This window comes from Melopsittacus undulatus, chromosome 3 (genome assembly GCF_012275295.1).
Source record: "Melopsittacus undulatus isolate bMelUnd1 chromosome 3, bMelUnd1.mat.Z, whole genome shotgun sequence".
In the NCBI taxonomy this organism is placed as follows: domain Eukaryota; kingdom Metazoa; phylum Chordata; class Aves; order Psittaciformes; family Psittaculidae; genus Melopsittacus; species Melopsittacus undulatus.
This window is the reverse complement of record NC_047529.1, coordinates 12,934,140-12,951,836: the sequence shown is the minus strand read 5'-3', so window position 1 is coordinate 12,951,836 and position 17,697 is coordinate 12,934,140. Positions and strand designations below refer to the sequence as shown.

General features: G+C 61.9%; 2 protein-coding genes across 3 annotated transcripts; one reads left to right on the top strand and one right to left on the bottom strand.

Moving 5' to 3' along the window:
* The first annotated feature begins 2,427 nt into the window (after window positions 1–2,427).
* SLC30A3 (solute carrier family 30 member 3) lies at window positions 2,428–5,902 on the top strand. The gene is made up of 9 exons (XM_034060388.1): window positions 2,428–3,143; window positions 3,387–3,641; window positions 3,742–3,842; window positions 3,913–4,059; window positions 4,134–4,287; window positions 4,799–5,009; window positions 5,123–5,228; window positions 5,520–5,654; window positions 5,757–5,902. Exons 1-9 carry the CDS (start codon window positions 2,428–2,430, stop codon window positions 5,900–5,902), a joined length of 1,971 nt encoding a protein of 656 aa, XP_033916279.1.
* Window positions 5,903–6,713: 811 nt separating this feature from the next.
* Window positions 6,714–17,274, bottom strand: GTF3C2 (general transcription factor IIIC subunit 2). Of its 2 annotated transcripts, XM_034061019.1 has the most exons (18): window positions 17,114–17,273; window positions 16,432–16,813; window positions 15,234–15,540; window positions 14,668–14,762; window positions 14,357–14,434; window positions 13,873–13,971; window positions 13,392–13,619; window positions 13,107–13,218; window positions 12,842–12,959; window positions 11,245–11,276; window positions 10,885–11,014; window positions 10,173–10,317; window positions 9,747–9,908; window positions 9,218–9,305; window positions 8,753–8,881; window positions 8,294–8,425; window positions 7,519–7,626; window positions 6,714–7,396 (listed from the first exon to the last, which is right to left on the bottom strand). In XM_034061019.1, the coding sequence occupies exons 1-18, from the start codon at window positions 17,244–17,246 to the stop codon at window positions 7,193–7,195; spliced, it is 2,682 nt and encodes an 893-aa protein (XP_033916910.1). In that variant the 5' UTR covers window positions 17,247–17,273; the 3' UTR covers window positions 6,714–7,192. The 2 variants fall into 2 exon arrangements, with proteins under 2 accessions (XP_033916910.1, XP_033916911.1); XM_034061020.1 differs by lacking the exon at window positions 13,873–13,971 and having other exon boundaries at window positions 17,114–17,274.
* Window positions 17,275–17,697: the final 423 nt, after the last annotated feature.

Below are 17,697 nucleotides of genomic sequence, written 5' to 3'. Positions count from 1 at the left end.
CTCCGCGCGCCGCCCGGGCCGCCGGGTTCAGGATGGGCCGCGGGGGCTGCCGGGACGGACCGCGGCCGCACGCGGCTCCCGGCGGCCCCCGCGGCCCCGCCACGCCCCCACCACACGTGGGCACCCGCGGGAACCGGGACGGCGGGCACCGGTGATAGCCGGGTCTGCTCCTGCCTGGCCCCGTCAGAGCCCCGCAGCCGCCGCCCGGGAGCACGGACAGAGCCTGCAGGGACCGAGAACCCTCCAGGCACCCTGGGCAGCCCGTGCCCGAGTCACTCGCGCATGTCCAGGGGCCCCTTCCCTGTGCCCACTGCATGCCCATGGCTTCTGGTCCAGGGACTGGGAACCGCTGGAAAAGCTCCCACAGCCTTATCCCCTCCCTGCAGGGGGTTACAGACATGGCTTCCATCCTCCGGAGCTTGTCCTGCTCCAGGCTGAGCCATCCCAGCTCCCTCAGTCTTTACCCATAGCAGAGATGCTCCAGTCCCTCCAGCTACTTGGTGGCCTCTCATAGACTTGAGATTTCCACTCTGAGCATGTCCCTCTTGCACTGGGAGCCCAGCACTGGGCCAGGGTGACCAGTGCTGACCTGGGAATGATACAGAGGTAATCAATATACAGGGGAATAATACAGAGAAATGGGTTAAAGGAATTCCTTTGCTTAAACAAAAGTATTGTCTGTCCTAAGTACCTGCCATTGCCATCTTGCCAAGGCATTGATTACTGCTGGAGGGGGAGAAGCAGATGCTAGTTCTGCTGACAAGGGACAAAAGCAGATGATTGGTTCTACTGATAAGCCGGGGAGAGGCAGACTGGGCCCCTCTTTGGCCCGACCAAACCCTAAGGCCATGTCTGAAGGTTAAAAGGTGTAAAGGTTAAGAAGAGGAAGACCCATTTACTCCATCTTGAAGACCCCTACCCACAAGAGGAAGACTCATTTACTTCATCCTGAGACCCCTGCCCATGACCAGAAGGGGCACAGCGCAGGTGCAAAGGACCTTCCGGCTCATTATAATATGAAGTGGGGATAGATAATAAATATGTATAGGCGGATTGAGCAACCTCATGTCTAAGTATACCTTAAGAGAATAAATGTAAAGGGAGAACAACCCTGAGGTGTGCATGCTTTGGAGGAGCTATCCCCATGCACCTCAGCGCTGAATAAAAGCATTCCTACTTTACAACTTTAACGAGTTGTGGAGTCTATCTGTGCATCACCTCCAGCTACTTGGTGGTCTCTCATAGACTTGAGATCTCCAGTCTGAGCATGTCCCTCTTGCACTGGGAGCCCAGCACTGGGCCAGGGTGACCAGTGCTGACCTGGGAAGAAGCATCACCCCCCTCAGCTGGCAATGCTTTTTCTAATGCAGCCCAGGACACCATTCACAGGGCACATGGCTGGTTCACAGTGAATTCTGTGTCCATGAAGACCCCCAAGCCTTTGCTGAGCTGCTTTCCTACTGGGCAGCCCCCAGCACGTGCTGGAGTGGTGGGTTTGTTCATACACAGGGGCAGGACTTTGCACTTCCCCTTGCTGAACTTCCTGAGTTTCAGCCCCTTTCTCTACCTGTCTGAGTCCCTCTGCATGACAGCAGTACAACCCTTGTGTACAGCTGCTCCTTCCAGCTCAGGGTCACCTGCAAACCTGCCTCAGCATCCAGATCATTCACAAAGATGTTAGATCAGACTGGACCCAGTACTGACCCTGGTGGTACACCGGTCATTACTGGCCTCCTACTAGACTTTGTGCCACAGATCACCCCCTGGACCTGGTCATGCAGACAGCATCCAATGCACTTTCCTGCCTGCTCATCCAGCCTACACTGTGACAGCTTCTCCAGGAGGATCTTAGAGGGCATGGTGCCCAAACCACCCCAGGGTCCGGGCAGATGATGTCCACACACTCCCCCCATCACCAGGTCCTCCATGTCATGGTAAGACACGATTATCCCTTGGGGAAGCCGTGCTGGCTTCTCCAGATTCCAGGAGGTTTCTTGTCCATGCTCACATGCTCAGAAGTGGTCCCCAGAATATGTTCTCCCATCAACTTCCAGGACATCCCCGCGGTGTGAAAGTGGCCTCCCACGCTCCAGCGGCACCCCCGTAGCCCAGCAGCCTCCCACAGCCTCACAACCGCCTGCAACCGGTTAACCCCCACCCGGTGCCTTCCCTGGGGCCGAGCAGCTCCGGTGCTGTGTCATCCCATGCCCCGGACCGGGGGCTGCAGCCGTACCCCTACCGTACCCCTACCGTAGCCCTCCCCTCCCGCCGCCGAGGGCACCGCTGGGACACCCCCCAGCTGGGGGCCGCCGGCCCCTCCCTCCCCGGGAGAGGGGCGGGGAATCGGCAGGGGGGCGGGGCTTCGGTAGGGGGGCGGGGCCACGGCTGTCCTGGCGGCGGGTCCCCGGGGTGCTGCTCGCCCCCAGCATGGAGCCCCCGACCCGCACCGAGAGCTCCCGCCTGGTCAACCCACGGGACGGTCACGCCGACGGCAGCCTCCGCCTCAAGAGGTACCGCCAGCACCGGCACCCCATCGCCCGGCATCTCCATCACCATTTACCACCGGCACCCCATCACCCCGGCACCCTCAGCACCTCCATCACCGGCATTTCTTGGCACCGCCATCGCCGGCACCCCATCACCCCGGCACTGGTAGCGCCATCTCCCAGTGCCCCCGGCAACCCCGACACCACCACCCCTCCATCATCCCCTGCATCTGCAACCCTCTATCCCACGCACCCTCACAGCCGGTACTGGCTCCCTCATCACGCCCGGCATCTCCATCACTCCCCATCTCCCCGCATGCCCGCACCCCTGTCTCTATCCCACCCGGAAGCGTCAGATCCCATCCCCCGGGACCCGCAAGCCCCCGTCACGTCCCGCAGTGGCCAGCTCCCCCTGTCCCCGGCATCCCCCAGCACCTGTATGGCCAGCACGTCCGTACCCCCCACCCCCGCGCCTTCAGCCTACACGAACATCAGCACCTTCGCAGACCCCAAGGTAGCCCCGACAGTCCGTGTACCGGCACCCTTATCCCCGACACCGGCAGCTCCGTTCAAGCGGAACCTGTGCGCCAACCCCGCTCCCCCCTCGGGCGTCCGTCTGGCTGAGTACCGGCGCCCAAGCGTCACCCACCCGCAGCGGTACCGTCCATCCCCCCTCCCGCACTGTTGCCCCATGCATCAGCGCCTCCGCCCGCCCCCCTCGCCCACCGGCCCCCGCCTCCGCCGCCTGCTTCCTACGCCTCACGTCCCGCGACAGTGACCCCGTCCAGCAGCCCGGCCCCAAACGCAAAACCTCGGTCCCAACGGTATCTCCGCCGCAGGCACCTGCTCCCACACCGCACTGGCCACCGCACCTGGGCTCCCCGCCGCTCCGCCGTGCAGTTGGTGCGATGGGGACGGCCCCGGCTCCGCCGAGAGCTCCGTGGCTGTGCATCCCGACGGGGGCGCCCGGCTGCGGACCCCGGTGCGGCAGCGGGACACGCCGGTGGCGGGGCTCGGGCGGGCACACAGCGGGCCCCGCTCCGGGGTCACGCCGGCATCGCACGGGCAAGACTGGTGCTTTGAGGGTCGATGGCGCTCGGCCACCGGGAGCCCCAGGCAGCTCCTGGGGGGGCCGGACAGGGGTTCTGGTAGCCGGTACGGCCGGAGTGACCCCTGCCCCCAGTCTGTTTGCAGGTTCCCAGGACACCCTGACACAGCCGGGACCCCCGGCTCTGGCTCCCCATTGCCGCTGCAGCCCCCGTGCCCCCAGCCCGGGTCGGGGCAGGCTCCAGGCCCGCCGGCAGCTGAGCATTGCCTGCACCCTCTGCTGCATCTTCATGATCGGGGAGGTGATAGGTAACAGCAGGACAGGGGTGGGAACAGGAGGCTGCCCCAGCACCGGGTGCCAGCTGCCCTGTGCCTGCAGGTGGGTACCTGGCACACAGTCTGGCCATCATGACGGACGCAGCCCACCTGCTGACAGACATAGGCAGCATGTCCGTCAGCCTCTTCTCCCTCTGGGTCTCTACTCGCCCACCCACCAAGATCATGAGCTTTGGCTGGCACCGCTCAGGTGAGCTGGGGGGGACACAAGGCTCCACAGGAGCACTACAGCCAGGATGGATGCTGACAGTTCCTGTCCTGCAGAGACACTGGGTGCACTGGCCTCTGTCCTCTCCATATGGGTCGTGACTGGGGCCCTTGTCTACCTGGCAGCTGCCCGCATCATCAGCAATGACTACGAGATTGAGGCACGAGCCATGCTGGCTACATCTGCCAGTGCTGTTGGCGTCAACTTGGTGTATGTCCCACATGGGGCTGTGCATACCCACATCCCCCTGCACACCCCCTGCCTGAGCTCTGGCCTCCCCTCCCACACCCCTGCTCCATGGCTGCCCCTGGTACCCCAAGACCCCCAGAAGCCTGGCCCACAGGTCACCTTTTATCTGTGTGTACCAGCCTCATGTCCCCAAGCACTGCCTCCTCTATTCCCCTTTCCCCATACACTCCAAGCTTCCAGTTCACATCTTCTAGACCCACACTCCCTGCCCCCCCAAGCAGCACCCATTTCAGCCCTACCCCCATGCCCAGTCTGAGCCCTGGCCCCACATACCTTCCTGCAATGCTGTGACTGCCCTGTCCCTGCTGCACCTCCAGCCCTGCCCCACACCTCTACTCCCTCCTGGGGCACAGGTGTGCCTTCCTGTGCCCCCTGTGCCTGTGATGCCCAGCCACCATCGTCTGTGTGAGGGTGCAGGCAGGGCCACTGCATCTTGCCCAGCACAGCACTGAGCCTTCCCTGCTCTCCCCAGCATGGCCTATATCCTGCACCAGTCTCCTGTCAGCCATGGCCACGGCCACAGCACAGGGGGCTATGAGCAGCTGGAGAGCACTGGGGGCTGCCTGCCCAGCCATGTCCCCCTGCCTGGAAGCACCAGTGTCCGTGCAGCCTTCGTCCATGTGGTGGGTGACCTGCTGCAGAGCATTAGCGTCCTTGTGGCTGCCACCATCATCTACTTCAAGGTGCCCAGGCTGGACTTGCGTCCACAGCCTGTGGGAACAGCCCCCTCAGTCCCACACCTGGGTGCCCAGCTTGGCTCTGTCCCAGAGCCTCACACAGACCCTGCTCTCCACAGCCCCAGTGCAAGATTGCAGACCCCATCAGCACTCTCTTCTTCTCAGTCTTTGTCCTTGGCTCCACCTTCACCATCCTAAGGGATGTCTTTAGAGTCCTCATGGAAGGTAAGCAGTGGGTGAGGAGGGTGCAGGAGCTCACTGGGGCTGCAGCTGCCACAGCCCCTTCCCCACATGGGAGCTCACCTGTCAACCCAGTCACAACCCAGCCCATGCTCCCATCCTTCCCTCACACCCCTGAACCCCCACCAGGCAAACGGCCCATGGTGAGAGGTCACCTCACCCTGGAGCCACCATCCACAGCCCCCAACCCACCCCTGGCTGCTCCTACTACAAGCCCTGACCCCAGCATGGGGCTGGGGGCCAGGTCTGCCCCCTGTGACCAGGTGTTACTGGCAGGGACACCACGGGACCTCGAGTTCGATGCAGTGAAGGAGATGCTGCTGGCGGTGAATGGGGTCAAGGGTGTTCATGACCTGCATCTCTGGGCCCTGACGCTGAGCCACCATACCATGTCAGTGCATGTGGCTGTTGGTGAGTGCCCCATAGACAGCTCCTATGGACCCCAGGGCACAGCTGAGGCACCCACTGGCTGCACCCATGCCAGGGCCGAGCCCCACTGTGCTGCATCCCCAGACACCAGCGCTGACCCCGAGATGGTGCTTCACGAAGCCACCACCCAGCTGCAGAGCAGGTTTGGCTTTGCATCATGCACGGTGCAAGTGGAGCGGTACCAGGAGGAGATGATGGGCTGCCAGCACTGCAAAGACCCCTGTGCCTGACACCTTTATGCCCCAGACCCCCACCTGCTGCAGAGCTGGGTCAGGCCTGGCCCCAGCCCCACATCCCAGGAGCAGGGGGTGCAGCACTCTGGCTCCTGTCCCAGTGTTGCACCCCCAGAGCCCTGGGGTAGGGCAGTGCCCCTGTGTGCAGGGTCCCAGGGGAGACACATAGCCTGCCCCCCCAGCACAGAGGCTTCCCCAGGATCCTCCAGGCCCAGCTGTGCTGGCAGCAGCCCCAAAGGAAGAGGATCCTGCTCCATCACATCTCCCTGGAGCCCTCTTTTACCCAGTGGGATCAAGGGCAGGCAGGGACACCCCCTGGGGGAGCAGTGGAAGCAGCCATACCTGGCTATTACTCCAGCCGTTCCTGTGCCCCCAGGGCCACAGGGGCTGCTCCACTGCCCCCTTAACCCTGGGTTTGCAGGTACTGGGGCCGCAGGGGGGCCAGGGGAGATGCTGCTGGGGTGCAGGGTGAGGGAAGCCCTGGACTTTGCTTCCCTGCCTCCCAGCCAAGACTGGGCCAGATGCTGCCACACCTTGGCCTGATCCTTCCCCACTGTTGTGATTTCGTGTCTGTCGCAGCTGTGGAGTGTGTGTGTGTGTCTGTCTGTCCGTCTCTTTGTGCAGAGCCCAGCGGGCGGTGGCAGAGTCTGCAGCCACCAATAAACTTGTTGGAGAGCAGCAGCCAAGGCAGCCAGGAGGGGACTGGGCGGGGGGACAGCCCTGGCTCTCACAAGGGCAGAGGTGGGGACACAGCCACCCCAGGTACCAGCGCCTGCCCCACAGCCCTGTGCCAGCACCACAAACAACCTTTACAAAACATCACATTTACTGCACAGCTGAACACAGCTCAATGTGAGCAACTCCAGAGCTGCCGGCCCCCCATGCCGGCCCCATCAGCCCTGCCCACGACATGGCTGGGCTCCCCCAGCCCCCTGCATGGGGGTGGTCAGCACAAGCACAGCCCCACAGAGAAGGGGGTCTATGGGTACTTCCCTGGCATCAGGCCCCAAGAACCACAGCTCAAGCCAGGGACATGCACCAGTCCCAACACCCCCCCTACCGCACCAAACAGCGCAAAAGGATCCTCCTGGGCCCAGAGCACGAGGATGAGCGTCCTGAGCATCCCTGGTGGCAGCCAGGAGCAGCCGTCCCTCCCCTGAGGTGGGGCCCAGAGGGCAAGAAGCACCGAGAGGGGGTACACAGCCCCCCAGGAGAGCACAGCCTGTCCCAGCCCCAGCTCCTGCCTGGGGTGAGAACACATGGCAGCAGCATGAGGGACCCACCATGCTACTCTGCTGGTGGCAGCGGGGAGCACCCAGTGGGGCTGCCAGGCTCATCCCCATAGAGGGAGCTGAAGCGGGCACGGTACTGCGGCAGGAGCCGGCGGCTCCCAGCGGAGGCCAGCCCCACCAGGCAGTGTGCCCGCACAATGCCCGCCTGCCCCCCCGACACCAGCCACCCATGAGAGTCCAGGTTGGGGCTGAAGCGCACCTGTGGGAGGAAACGGGGGTCAGGAGGGAGGGAGCCCCAGGATCCCAGCACCCAGCAGGCACCAGGGGCAGCAGGGCAGAGGCAGACCCTGACTCCTCCTCCGCCTCCTGAGTCTCTCTCACCTTGTGCACAGACTCCAGCTGCAGGCGGTCGAGACTCAGCTCTGCCTTCATCTCCTGTGTGTGCATCCTGCGCATGGGCTCCCGGCTGGAGAAGTTCTTGAAGCTGCGCTGTGAAGGGGTGGAAGGCAATGGGCTGCAGGCCTGGGGTAGGAGCGCTGCGTGCACAGCCCCTGCAGCACCGGGACTGCCGCAGTCAGGGGCCGCTCTGGGGACAAGGGGCACCCTCAGGGTCACCCACCAAACAGCCACAGCCCAGGGCATGAAGAGGCAGACCCCAGGGAGGGCCAGGGCAAGGAGGGCTGGAGCATGGCAGACCACACTGCATGCCCCTACAGCAGTTCTGAGCCCCTCTGTCTAGAGGACCTTTGAGCACAGGCTGGCCCTGGTGGCTCAAGCTGATATCCCAAACACAGCTTGGAACACTGGGGAGCAGGCTGCAGGCAGGCTGTGAGTCCCCAGTCTCCTTCCCAGGGCTGGGCACTCCAGGCTGCTGCCACAGCCATGACACCAAGAGTGCAGCTCTGCCTGGGACTGATGTCCACAGCCATGCCCCGCATAGCCCTGTGACCAGGGAGGAAGGCAACCCATCCCCATGCTCTCGGGGCGGACAGGTGGGGCTCCAGAGGTGAGGGGCTGCCACAACACCTGGGCAGCATCTACTCACCCTGCTGCTCCCGCTGCCCAGCCCCAGCTCCACAAGCCCCAGCCCCACTCCCACAGATCCCACTCATGGTCAGCACCACCCACCACCGAGCCTGCCCCCTGCCCCTCCTACCAGGTCTGTGTCCCGGAATAGGATGTAGCTCTTGGTCACCATCTCGCTGTAGCGCCTGGTCAGTGGGGGCACCAGCTCACTGCCCTCTGACCCATCAGGGCTGCAGGGCAGCAGGTCAGCTTTGTAGACAGGCTGTGGGCAGGATATGGCTCAGGGCAGGGGGTCCATGTGCTCCTCCACAGAGAGGGACCACCAGGAACTGAGCCAGGCTGGAAGCCCCACGAGCCCTGCCCCAGGATCCACAACATCAGGGCTGCTACCAATGCTGCTCCCCACCACACAGCCCCTTCCTGGGCAAGAAGGGTATGACATGCATCCAAGACATGCTCACATGTGTGGGGCAGCAGAGGCCCTGAGGCTGGCTCAGGATACTCTTCCTATGACCCAGCATAGAACTCCCACCCTGCCCAGTCCCACAGGTGTCAGGAACAGGCCCTGCTGAGCATGACGGTCACTTACAAATCTACGGTCTGAAGTGCGCTTGACGTTGAGGGGGTTGATGGCCAGGTCGGGCAGCACCGCAGCCACCAGCTCACCAGTCATGTCTCCCGCAGCCACAGTGTTCAGCCAGTCTGAGCCAGAGATGCTCTGCAGGAACAGACGTCCCTAACGCACAGGGTTCCAGCCGGCTCTACCACCCCCAGCCAGGCTGCAGCAGCAGCACCACCACCACCTTCCACCCACCAGGGAGGGATGGGCTCAGAAGTGCAGCCAGCTTGGACACAGGCAGGGGCAGCACCTCACACAGTGGCCATGGTCCCTTATCCAAGGAGCAGAGGGTGACCCAGGAGCCAGGGCCTCACACGGCCGGACTCTGTCACCCCTGCCTGTGAGCTGCAGGACCCAGCTGGCACTGGGTTTGGAGCAGGTACCCACCCCTCTAACATGGACCCAGGGCACAACTGCCCTGCACCAGCCTCTTACCCACACAGTCCCCTTGCGAGGTGCCACAAAATAAGCCTTGAAGCCCAAATACCCTGCATCAATGTAGTGGATCCCACAGAGACCGTAACTGCAACAGAAAGGGAACAGATGAGGACAGAGCTCTATGGTGTCACCCCAAAACTGCAAGAGCCAGGCTCAGCTCCCCAGAGACTCCTGGGACCTAGGCAGACGAAGAGGGGCTGTCCTCACTCTAGCAGCATGTCACAGCATCATGAGTTACCCCAGGGTGGCTCCCAGAGGCTTGAGAAGACACCAAGAAACCAAAACCCTTCTGCCAACTTGTACCAACCTGGGGCCACATAGGAGGCTTGCTGCTCACCCAATTCAGGGGCCTCATCTTTCCCCTTTGCCACCTTGCTTGTGCCCCAGGACGAGATGTGCCCCAGCAGGAGCAGAGCCTGCCCTCACCACAGCACAGTGTGTGAGATGCCCCTTGTGAGTTAGAGCAGATCCGAGCCCAGCTGGCCCCCAGGCACAGAGCAGGTACTGCCATGATCCCGGCACTCACGAGGCATAACAGTTGTCCTGGGCCACGGTGACTCCATTGTAGGGCAGCAGCCAAGCCACCTCTGTGCTGAGGAACCTCTTGATGCTGTTGATGGGCTCATAGAGCCGCCGCAGGTCCCAGAACTTGATCTTACGGTCGCTCCCTGCTGTGACCAGGAAGTTGCTGAGAACCAAGAGAAAGGCAGCACTGAGGTTCTAGTGCAGAGCCATGCCCAGTCCCTGCTGCAGCCATGGGTGGCCCTGGTCCCACAGAACAATGCTGCTCCCCCAGGCAGTGGCTCAGCCCCAGAAAGCCCAACCCAACCTCTTCAGTGCTTCATCAACACCAAGTCCTCTGAAGCCCATCTTGGCAAAGGACCCTCATCTGCAGGAGCGAGCCAGCTCTCCCAGGCAGTGCCCACACCATCACTAGCTCTCCTGCCCTCACCTGTCGGCCTTGCACCACTCGATGCTCCGGACTGCGTGGTCATGGGCTAGAAAGCACTGGAAAGGATAGAGCTTGAAGGAGCCATTGGGCTGGTGCACACATTGCAGCAGGGACTTGGTGAGCAGGTTCCAGACAGCCACAGTGCCTGCAGGACGAGACCTGTGCCTGTGAGGAGCTGCCCTACGACTGCACCAACGCTGCAGCCGGGAGCGTGTGGGAATGGAGGGGACAGGCAGCAGCACAGGCAGGGACTGCAGGAGCTGAGAGGCCCAGCAGCTGAGCCAGAGCTGGAGCTGGGGCTTAGAGCACGAAAGGATGGCTCAGGTACAGCAGGTCCTGGCAGCGCAGCAGAGTGCTGTGGATTGCCTGAAGCCAGGCACAAAATTGCATCCAGGCAAGTCAGACACATGTGGATTAAGCCAGAGCCATGTCTTGGCTTAAACTGGAAGGTATGTGAAGGAGCCTGTGGCCAGCCAACAATAAGCTCTTCCCTATCCCAGGGATGGGCAGGGGTTCCTGCACAGTACCCACCACTTGCTGCTCCTCATCCTGACGCTGCCCCCATACTCATCCTCAGGTTCCCCCATTCCCTGCCTGAGGCTGAAGGAGCACAAAGCTCCACATGTATCTCTGCCTGCTGCAAGGTGAAACCTGCTCCTCAAAGGCTCCGCCACAGGATGCAGGCCATTCTTGTGCAGGGTGGGGTACTCACCGTCATAAAAACCAGCTGCAAGGTAATGGTGGGGCTTGGATGGCATCCACGAGAGGCTGAAGCACTGCCCACACTCAGATGCATTTCCTGCCTGAACAGAGCCCACCTGGAGCGTGGCAATACCCTGCACCTGAAGGCCAAAGGACAATCATCAGTCACAGGCCCGTGCCAGCACCATTGATGTCCCAAGAGCTGGGGACACCAAAGGATGGGAGTATGGGTCTCCTCTGCCACCCCAAAGCTGGGGCTGGAGAGCTCCACCGGGGTCCCGATGCCCTTCCCAGCTCTCCCACCAGCCCCACTTAGGAAGCTCACTGGTGCCAGCCCCAATGGGGGACCACAGTGGTAGGGGACACTGACCTTGCAGATAATGGGCTTGTGGAAGGACCCATCTAGAAGAGAGCAGAGGAGGGTCAGGACAGGCCCCAGCTCTCCCAGGAGCTCCCTGCGGCAGGAACTGCTCAGTGGTCTTGCTCACTGCTCCCAGGCAGCCACTCCTGGGGCAGGCAGATTGTGCAGACCCCTGCACTCAAACAGCTCAAGACAAGGTACCCGCAGGACCCCCCATGCAACACCTTTGTTTGCTGGACAATCTCCCTCATCGGTGAAACAACACGAGAGCCTTAGGGTCTCTGTCAAGCACCTCCTGGGCCAGAAGGACCCCCCCCCCCGTGCAGAACCTCAGGCACAGTGAGCATCAGACAAGCACATCTGCACCTCAGAGCCTGACAGCCGCAGGCGGAGGCGGTGTCCTCTAGAGCTACAGAGGAGCCATGCATCTTCTCTGGCACCTCTGTGACAGCCAGGGCATGGCGCAGAGCACAGCCTGGGCATGGCACACAGCACAGCCTGGCTCTGTACGGCAGCAACCCTGGGTGCAGGTACTTGGAGCCCTAGGAAAGCTGGTGCAGCCACACCATGCCATGCCGACGCATGAGCTCCCGGCAGCACTGCAGTCTGGCACTGATCCTGCAGCTGTAAACCAGCACCCCCAGCCCGGGTGTGAAGCACAAGGACGGTACGTGCAGCCGCAGCCTGGCTGATGCTACGTGACAGGACCCGGCCTGTCCACAGGAGCTCTGCAGGCGGGGGAAGGATCTGTGCCTGCTGCAAGCTCCTGACGTGGCGGCTGCAGCAGCCGGAGCAAACCACCCAGAGCTGGTGCTCAAAGAGGGGGATGAAAAGGCAGTGCCAGCACATGGTGTGGGGCCAGTGCTGCTGGGGGTCAGCAGCCACGTTCAGGTGCAGCAGGGAATCCATTTCCCATTGTCAGCCAGGGATGTGCAGTGCAGGCTGTCAGCCATGGCTGAGCGACCACGAGCAGAGAGCAGACCATCAATCTCCCCAGACTCTCAGCAGATGAGACTATTACAAGCACCATTAGTCTAAGGCCAGCCGAGTTGCTCAGAGCCCCAAATCCCTGCTCCCAACAAACAGTTCGAGCCAGGCTGGAATAAGCAGCTCTGCCACAACAGGACATACTCCCAGAAGCAAACGGTGAGCTGGGGAAAGGCTCAGGAACACACTACCACAGCTATGCCTCATCCTACAAACTCACTGTGGTCACAGAACTAATGCTGAGAGCACCCTCCCAGTACACAAAGCCCCAGGCAGGGCTGCCCAGGAGCCATGCCCCGCAGCATCCCTGGTTAGCAGCACTTTGACATCCTCTGACACCAAAAAGCAGCCTGCTGTGCCCTTCTGCTAGAAGCCAGGCTGGTTCCGAGCCTGAGGTCATGCCAGGGCTGCTGCCCCACTGCACACAGCCCTCGGGCAGGGCAGCGCTGGCTTTAGCACAGTCCCACTGCCCCACAGCTGTGTGCCAGCCCCACGACACAGAACAGGCTCCCTTGCACACCGGCAGAGGGGCCCCAGCCCCAGGGCTCACGCGCTGCCCAGCCCAGCATGGTGGGACGAGGGCCAGGACACCCCTGCCCGGCAGCGCAGCTCTTCCTACCTTTTACCTGGATTCTCTTGGAGCGCCGCAGGGCCCCGGGGTGCGGGAGGGAGTACAGCACCACCTTGCCATCCGAGAAAGCCACGGCCAGCAGGCCCAGCCGGCTCATCTGGGGGTGCTGCAGAACAACACACAGGCTCAGGCACATGGTCACCATCCCTAGCCTGGGAAGGCAAGGCTTTAGCAAGGGCATGGACTTAGGAACCCTGGGGGAAACCAAAGGTAGTCTCTAGGGCCTGGGTAGCTCTTCCATCAGCACACTCACCTTCCTGGCAGTGGTGGGCAGCTCCCAGGCACCGCTAGGGCAGAACTTCATGTCCCAGACGCAGCCATGATCAGCAGCAATGGCATAAGCCAGGCCAGCGTTGTCTGCAGAGCTGCAGGCATGGGTTGAGCCATAAAGAACACAGTAGCTGGTGCCCAGCAGTTCCAGTATACACCAGCAGCTTCCAGTGTACACCAGCAGCAAAGCTGGTTACTAGCACAGCCCATGCAGGGTTCAGGCCATGACTGTTGGCTCTGGGAGAGGATGATCTCACCATCCACTCACCCCTGCTCCGGCTGCAGCATGCCCAGGCCCCAAAGCTGCAGAAGTGCAGGGCCTCCGTGGAGCCCAGCCATGCTGTGGGTCTCCTCCATGCTCCTGTGGCAGTAGACAGCCACATACTGAGAGGCCATGGAGCCCTCCGGGGACGGACACCACTCCATGGCCCACACAGGGCCACCCACAAAGAAGGACACGTCCAGGCGCTCCTCATGGGGCTGCAGGGAGCTGAACCTGCCAGAGGAGAGGTGAGTAAGGGCATAGGGCAAGAGCAGTGCTGCTGCAGGGTGTGAGCACATGGGACAGACAGGGCAGCACCCAACTGGTGAGAGCCCAGGCCTGGCTGCTGAGCCCACAGCCTCTCCTGCTGTCCTGGGGTGCTCACTGGGTTCTTAGACCTGCCAGAACCATAGCCCTGGGGGGTTCTGCCTGTCCCAGGCATGACAGCCACCACCCCAGCAGTGCCTCGGGACACCCCGTCACAGACCTGTTTACCCTGTACAAGACACCATTGTCTTCGATGCCCTCCCGCTGGATGGAGAAGAAGGGAGACTTCTCCTCTGCTGGCAGGTATGGAGCAGCTTCGCTGGGGAAGAAGGAGGTGGTGAGAGGACTTTTCCTCACCCCTCACCCAGTCACCCCCAGCACAGCACCATGCCCCAGCACCCATCCAAGCCTGGTGTGCCCTGTCACTGGCCACCCAAAAGGGCTACTAAGATTCCATGGCCCAGTCCATGAAACTCTCAAAGCCCAAAAGAAGGCCACATCCTTTCTGCTGGAGCCTGATCCTGTCTGAAGGTGCAGGAGTACAGCACCAATCATGCCCTCATTCCCCCCGCCAGCACTCTCCCTGCTCCAGCACAGCCTGAACATTGCCAGAAATTGCCCCATCCCACAGCCTGAGCACAGGCAGTTCCTGCGCAGTGTGTCCCTCCCAGCCCCTCTCTCTTCTTACACTGCTCCAATGGTACCTTTCAGAGAGGCATGTCCAGTTGTGCACTAAAGGGATCCAGTCAGGAAACTCCCACTGTGAGTACTTCTGCTCCCGCCTGCAGGGATGTCCAGACATCAGTGACAGCCTAGCCCAGTCCCTGCCTGCAGCACAGGCAGGCCCACGCCAAGGGGTCTCAGCCCTTGCCCTTCCCCACATCCCATTTTTGACTTGGCTGACATTTCTCATGTCAGTCCTGATGCTCCTTTGCCCTCGTGCCTTCAATAGCAACAGTACCCAGGGCACCAACAGCTGCTCCTCCCCACAGCCCATCCCGAGCCCTCCACTCACAGGCTGCAGGTGAGGCTGTAGCATTTCTCCACTGGGGCCATGATGGAATTGTGGAAGCCGTTGGGAGCGAGGCCTCGGCACTGGGGCTTGGATCTCTGGGCACAAGAACAGATTCAGAGTGGGTACCCAGCCAGGGCTGTTCCCATGGGAGGCCTGCCTGTCCTGCAGCCCATGAACACAGAGGTCCCTCCAGGCACAGAAGTCACCAAGACCAAGTCATGCATGGCTAAAGATACAATGTCCCGTTCTGGGGACTTCAATGAACTACAATCTCCAAGACCCTGCCCCTACCTCCCACTAGCTTCAGGAGGAGCTCAAGACAACAGCACTCGCTCCCAGGAGTACTTGTTTTCTGTCCCCATCCACCCTCACTTGGAGCCGCCTCTGTCCACACTTAAGCCCAAAGAGCTCATGCCCAGACTCATGGCTGAGAGGCACAATGCCATCCTCACATCCTGCTCCAGGATTTTCCTGCCCCCAAAAGCTGGGCTGAGGACACCAGAACAGCTCAGACACTTTGACAGGCCAAAGGTAAGAAGTGGCCAAGGCAGAGATCCTGCCCTTACCCCTGCAGATGATGTCTTCCCACTGTGTCCTCGGAGGACCTCTAGCTCTGGCTCTGATTCTTCACTGAGTGGTTCCTCACTCCCTTCTTCCTCCTCAGCCTGCAGCAGTATTTCCTTTGAGGGCACAAAGTCAGCATCTTGGGCAGGGTCATCACTATCTGCTTCATTCTCCTTTCTCTTCCGGCTTCGACGCTTCTTCTGGATATGCTCAAGCTCTGGTTGTGGCTCCTGGGCACCCTCGGTGGGAGCTGGAGGCTGGTACACTGATGTCAGCTCCTCTGCCAGCTCCTGCAGGTACAGCAAAGCCCTGGGACACCAAAGACATTGCCCAGAGGTGAGTGGAAGCACCACACAGGGCCCAGCCAAGCCTCCCTCCAGGACCAAGCAGATGCACTGCTCAAGCTCATTGTCTGGGTGAGGAACTTGCTCCAGTGCTGCCCAGCCAGGCTGCAGCAGAGCCCATGCAGATGCACTACCAGCCTGTGGACCACTTGGGCAGCCAGCATCCCCTGCTTCTCCATAGGGAACACCAGCCTCCTCAGCGCTTTGGCAGCCGGCAGGGAATGCATCCAGCAGGCAGAGCAGTGCATGGCCCTTTGCCAGCCAGAAAGCCAGAGATCTTCCTGCTACTGCCATCAGCAAAGGGAATTCCTGCACTGGCCATGCTGCTGCAGGTACCACATCTTCCCTCTGCACAGCAGAATGAGGGGACTTGGGGCACTGCAACCCCACCCTTGCAGCTCCAGGGCTTCTGCAGGCACGTGGAGAGCATAGGCACTGCCTGAGCTGCCTTCAGAGGGACCAAAGTACCCAGGCTCCCCCAGGACCACCTTTCAAGCAGTGGGGGCTCGCACAGCTTGTTCTGCTCCCTCCCTGACAAGCCTCCTGGCTTCATCAGGAACCAAGGAAGCCTCTTATTCTCTGCAGACAGTCTACTACTGTCAGAGACCCGACGCATGCAAGCTCATTTAAGCCCCTGCTGCTCCCCCCACCCTTGTCCTCCTGGATCCAAACACCGTCTCCTAAAGGAAAAGGTCATTCTGTGAGGAACCGGTCTATCCCTCCACCATGAGACAGTCTTTCAGAAAAGACAATAGGACCCTCTGGTGAGGCAGAGATCTCCATAAAACCCTACAGAAGTGGGTCTGCCCATTCTTCCCCATCTCCCCGCAGCAGCCCCTTCCAGACCCCAGCTTACACTTTGGCTGCTCGCCTCTTGGGCCGCCCGCTGTGGGGGCTGTCTAGGATTTCTGCAGTTTCGCTGCTTCCCAGCATCTTCTGTACGCAGATGGGCTCCGGGGTCGGGCACTCCACGTCCTGAGACAGCTTCAGCAGCAGCATCTCCGTCTTGGACTTCCGCCCGCGCTTCCTGGGTGTCTTTTGGGGCAGCACAGCCCCGTTCTCAGAGGTCCTCGAGGCCTCCCCATGACCCTCAGTCTCTGCGGGGACTGGACCATTGGGGTCACTGGGACTGCCTTTGGGGTTTTGATTTCGGATAGGTTGTTTTGGAGACTTGGCAGCTTCTACTCCCTCCTCAGAGTGGGCCAAAGGATCCAGATCTCCAAGCGGCAACAGTTCCCCTGCCCCAAAACACCAACAGTTAGCACGAACACACACAGCAGGGCTTGCCTCCCCGGCACAGCAACTGGGGGAGCTGCCACTGCCCAGCCGGGAACTGGCCCGGCGCCTGCAGCCAGAGCAGCAACAGCGGCACTCAGCAGGAGCCGGGCACCCGCAAACAGCGGCTCCCTGCTCGCCAGCACGGGGCCGGAGCAGAACCACCGGCAAGGGTACACACACGGACAAGCTGGGGCCGCTGGAAGCCGGGGAACCGGCACACACCGCCCCGTCCCGCCCCTCCGCCCGCCACCGGTACGTACGGAGAGCCCGGGGCTCGCCCGCCAGCTCCCGGCTCCGGCTCCGGCTGCGCCCGCCGCCCACCGAGCTCTTCCCCGAGCGGCCCCGGCGGCTCCGCTCCCGGCAGCGCGGCCCGCGGGAGGCGCTGGAAGCCATTGACGGGTCCCGACGGGCTCCCGGAGCCACCGCCCCGCTGCGGGCCGCGCCGCCAGCACGGAACAGGCTGCAGGAACGGCGGCGCAGGCGGATGGCGTAACACGGAAACGTCACAGCGGGCAGCACCATGTGACGGGGCGCGTGGGCGCGCGCAGATACCGCGGCGCCGGGAGCCGAGAAGCAGGATCGAGCGCGGCAGCGCGCACCGGTGACTGACAGGCCCGTCCCACGCAGGGGGGAAGGGAGGCGGAGCCGGGACGGGAGGGGGGAGGTGCAGTCATGGGGGGAAGGCAGCCAGGGCAGCATCGCTTGGGGCAGAGCTCAGACCCCGCACACAGCAGACACCGGAAGCGCACGCAAGGGGAGTCAGGAAGAACGCAGACAACGGGCGTGGACTTGGGGCTGGGGCTTGTTTCAAAACATGGGAACTGTTCTATTGTTAACCAATTAG

Excerpts from the sequence above, each read along its gene's own strand:
- SLC30A3 (XM_034060388.1), top strand. The coding sequence starts at position 2,428 with ATGGAGCCCCCGACCCGCACCGAGAGCTCCCGCCTGGTCAACCCACGG. Across the intron at positions 4,288-4,798 it reads GCTGTTGGCGTCAACTTGGT|CATGGCCTATATCCTGCACC; the intron begins GTATGTCCCACA and ends TGCTCTCCCCAG. Across the intron at positions 5,655-5,756 it reads GTCAGTGCATGTGGCTGTTG|ACACCAGCGCTGACCCCGAG; the intron begins GTGAGTGCCCCA and ends CTGCATCCCCAG.
- GTF3C2 (XM_034061019.1), bottom strand. The coding sequence starts at position 17,246 with ATGGCTTCCAGCGCCTCCCGCGGGCCGCGCTGCCGGGAGCGGAGCCGC. Across the intron at positions 16,814-17,113 it reads GGGCGAGCCCCGGGCTCTCC|GGGAACTGTTGCCGCTTGGA; the intron begins GTACGTACCGGT and ends GTTTTGGGGCAG. Across the intron at positions 11,277-12,841 it reads CAAGAGAATCCAGGTAAAAG|ATGGGTCCTTCCACAAGCCC; the intron begins GTAGGAAGAGCT and ends GCTCTCTTCTAG.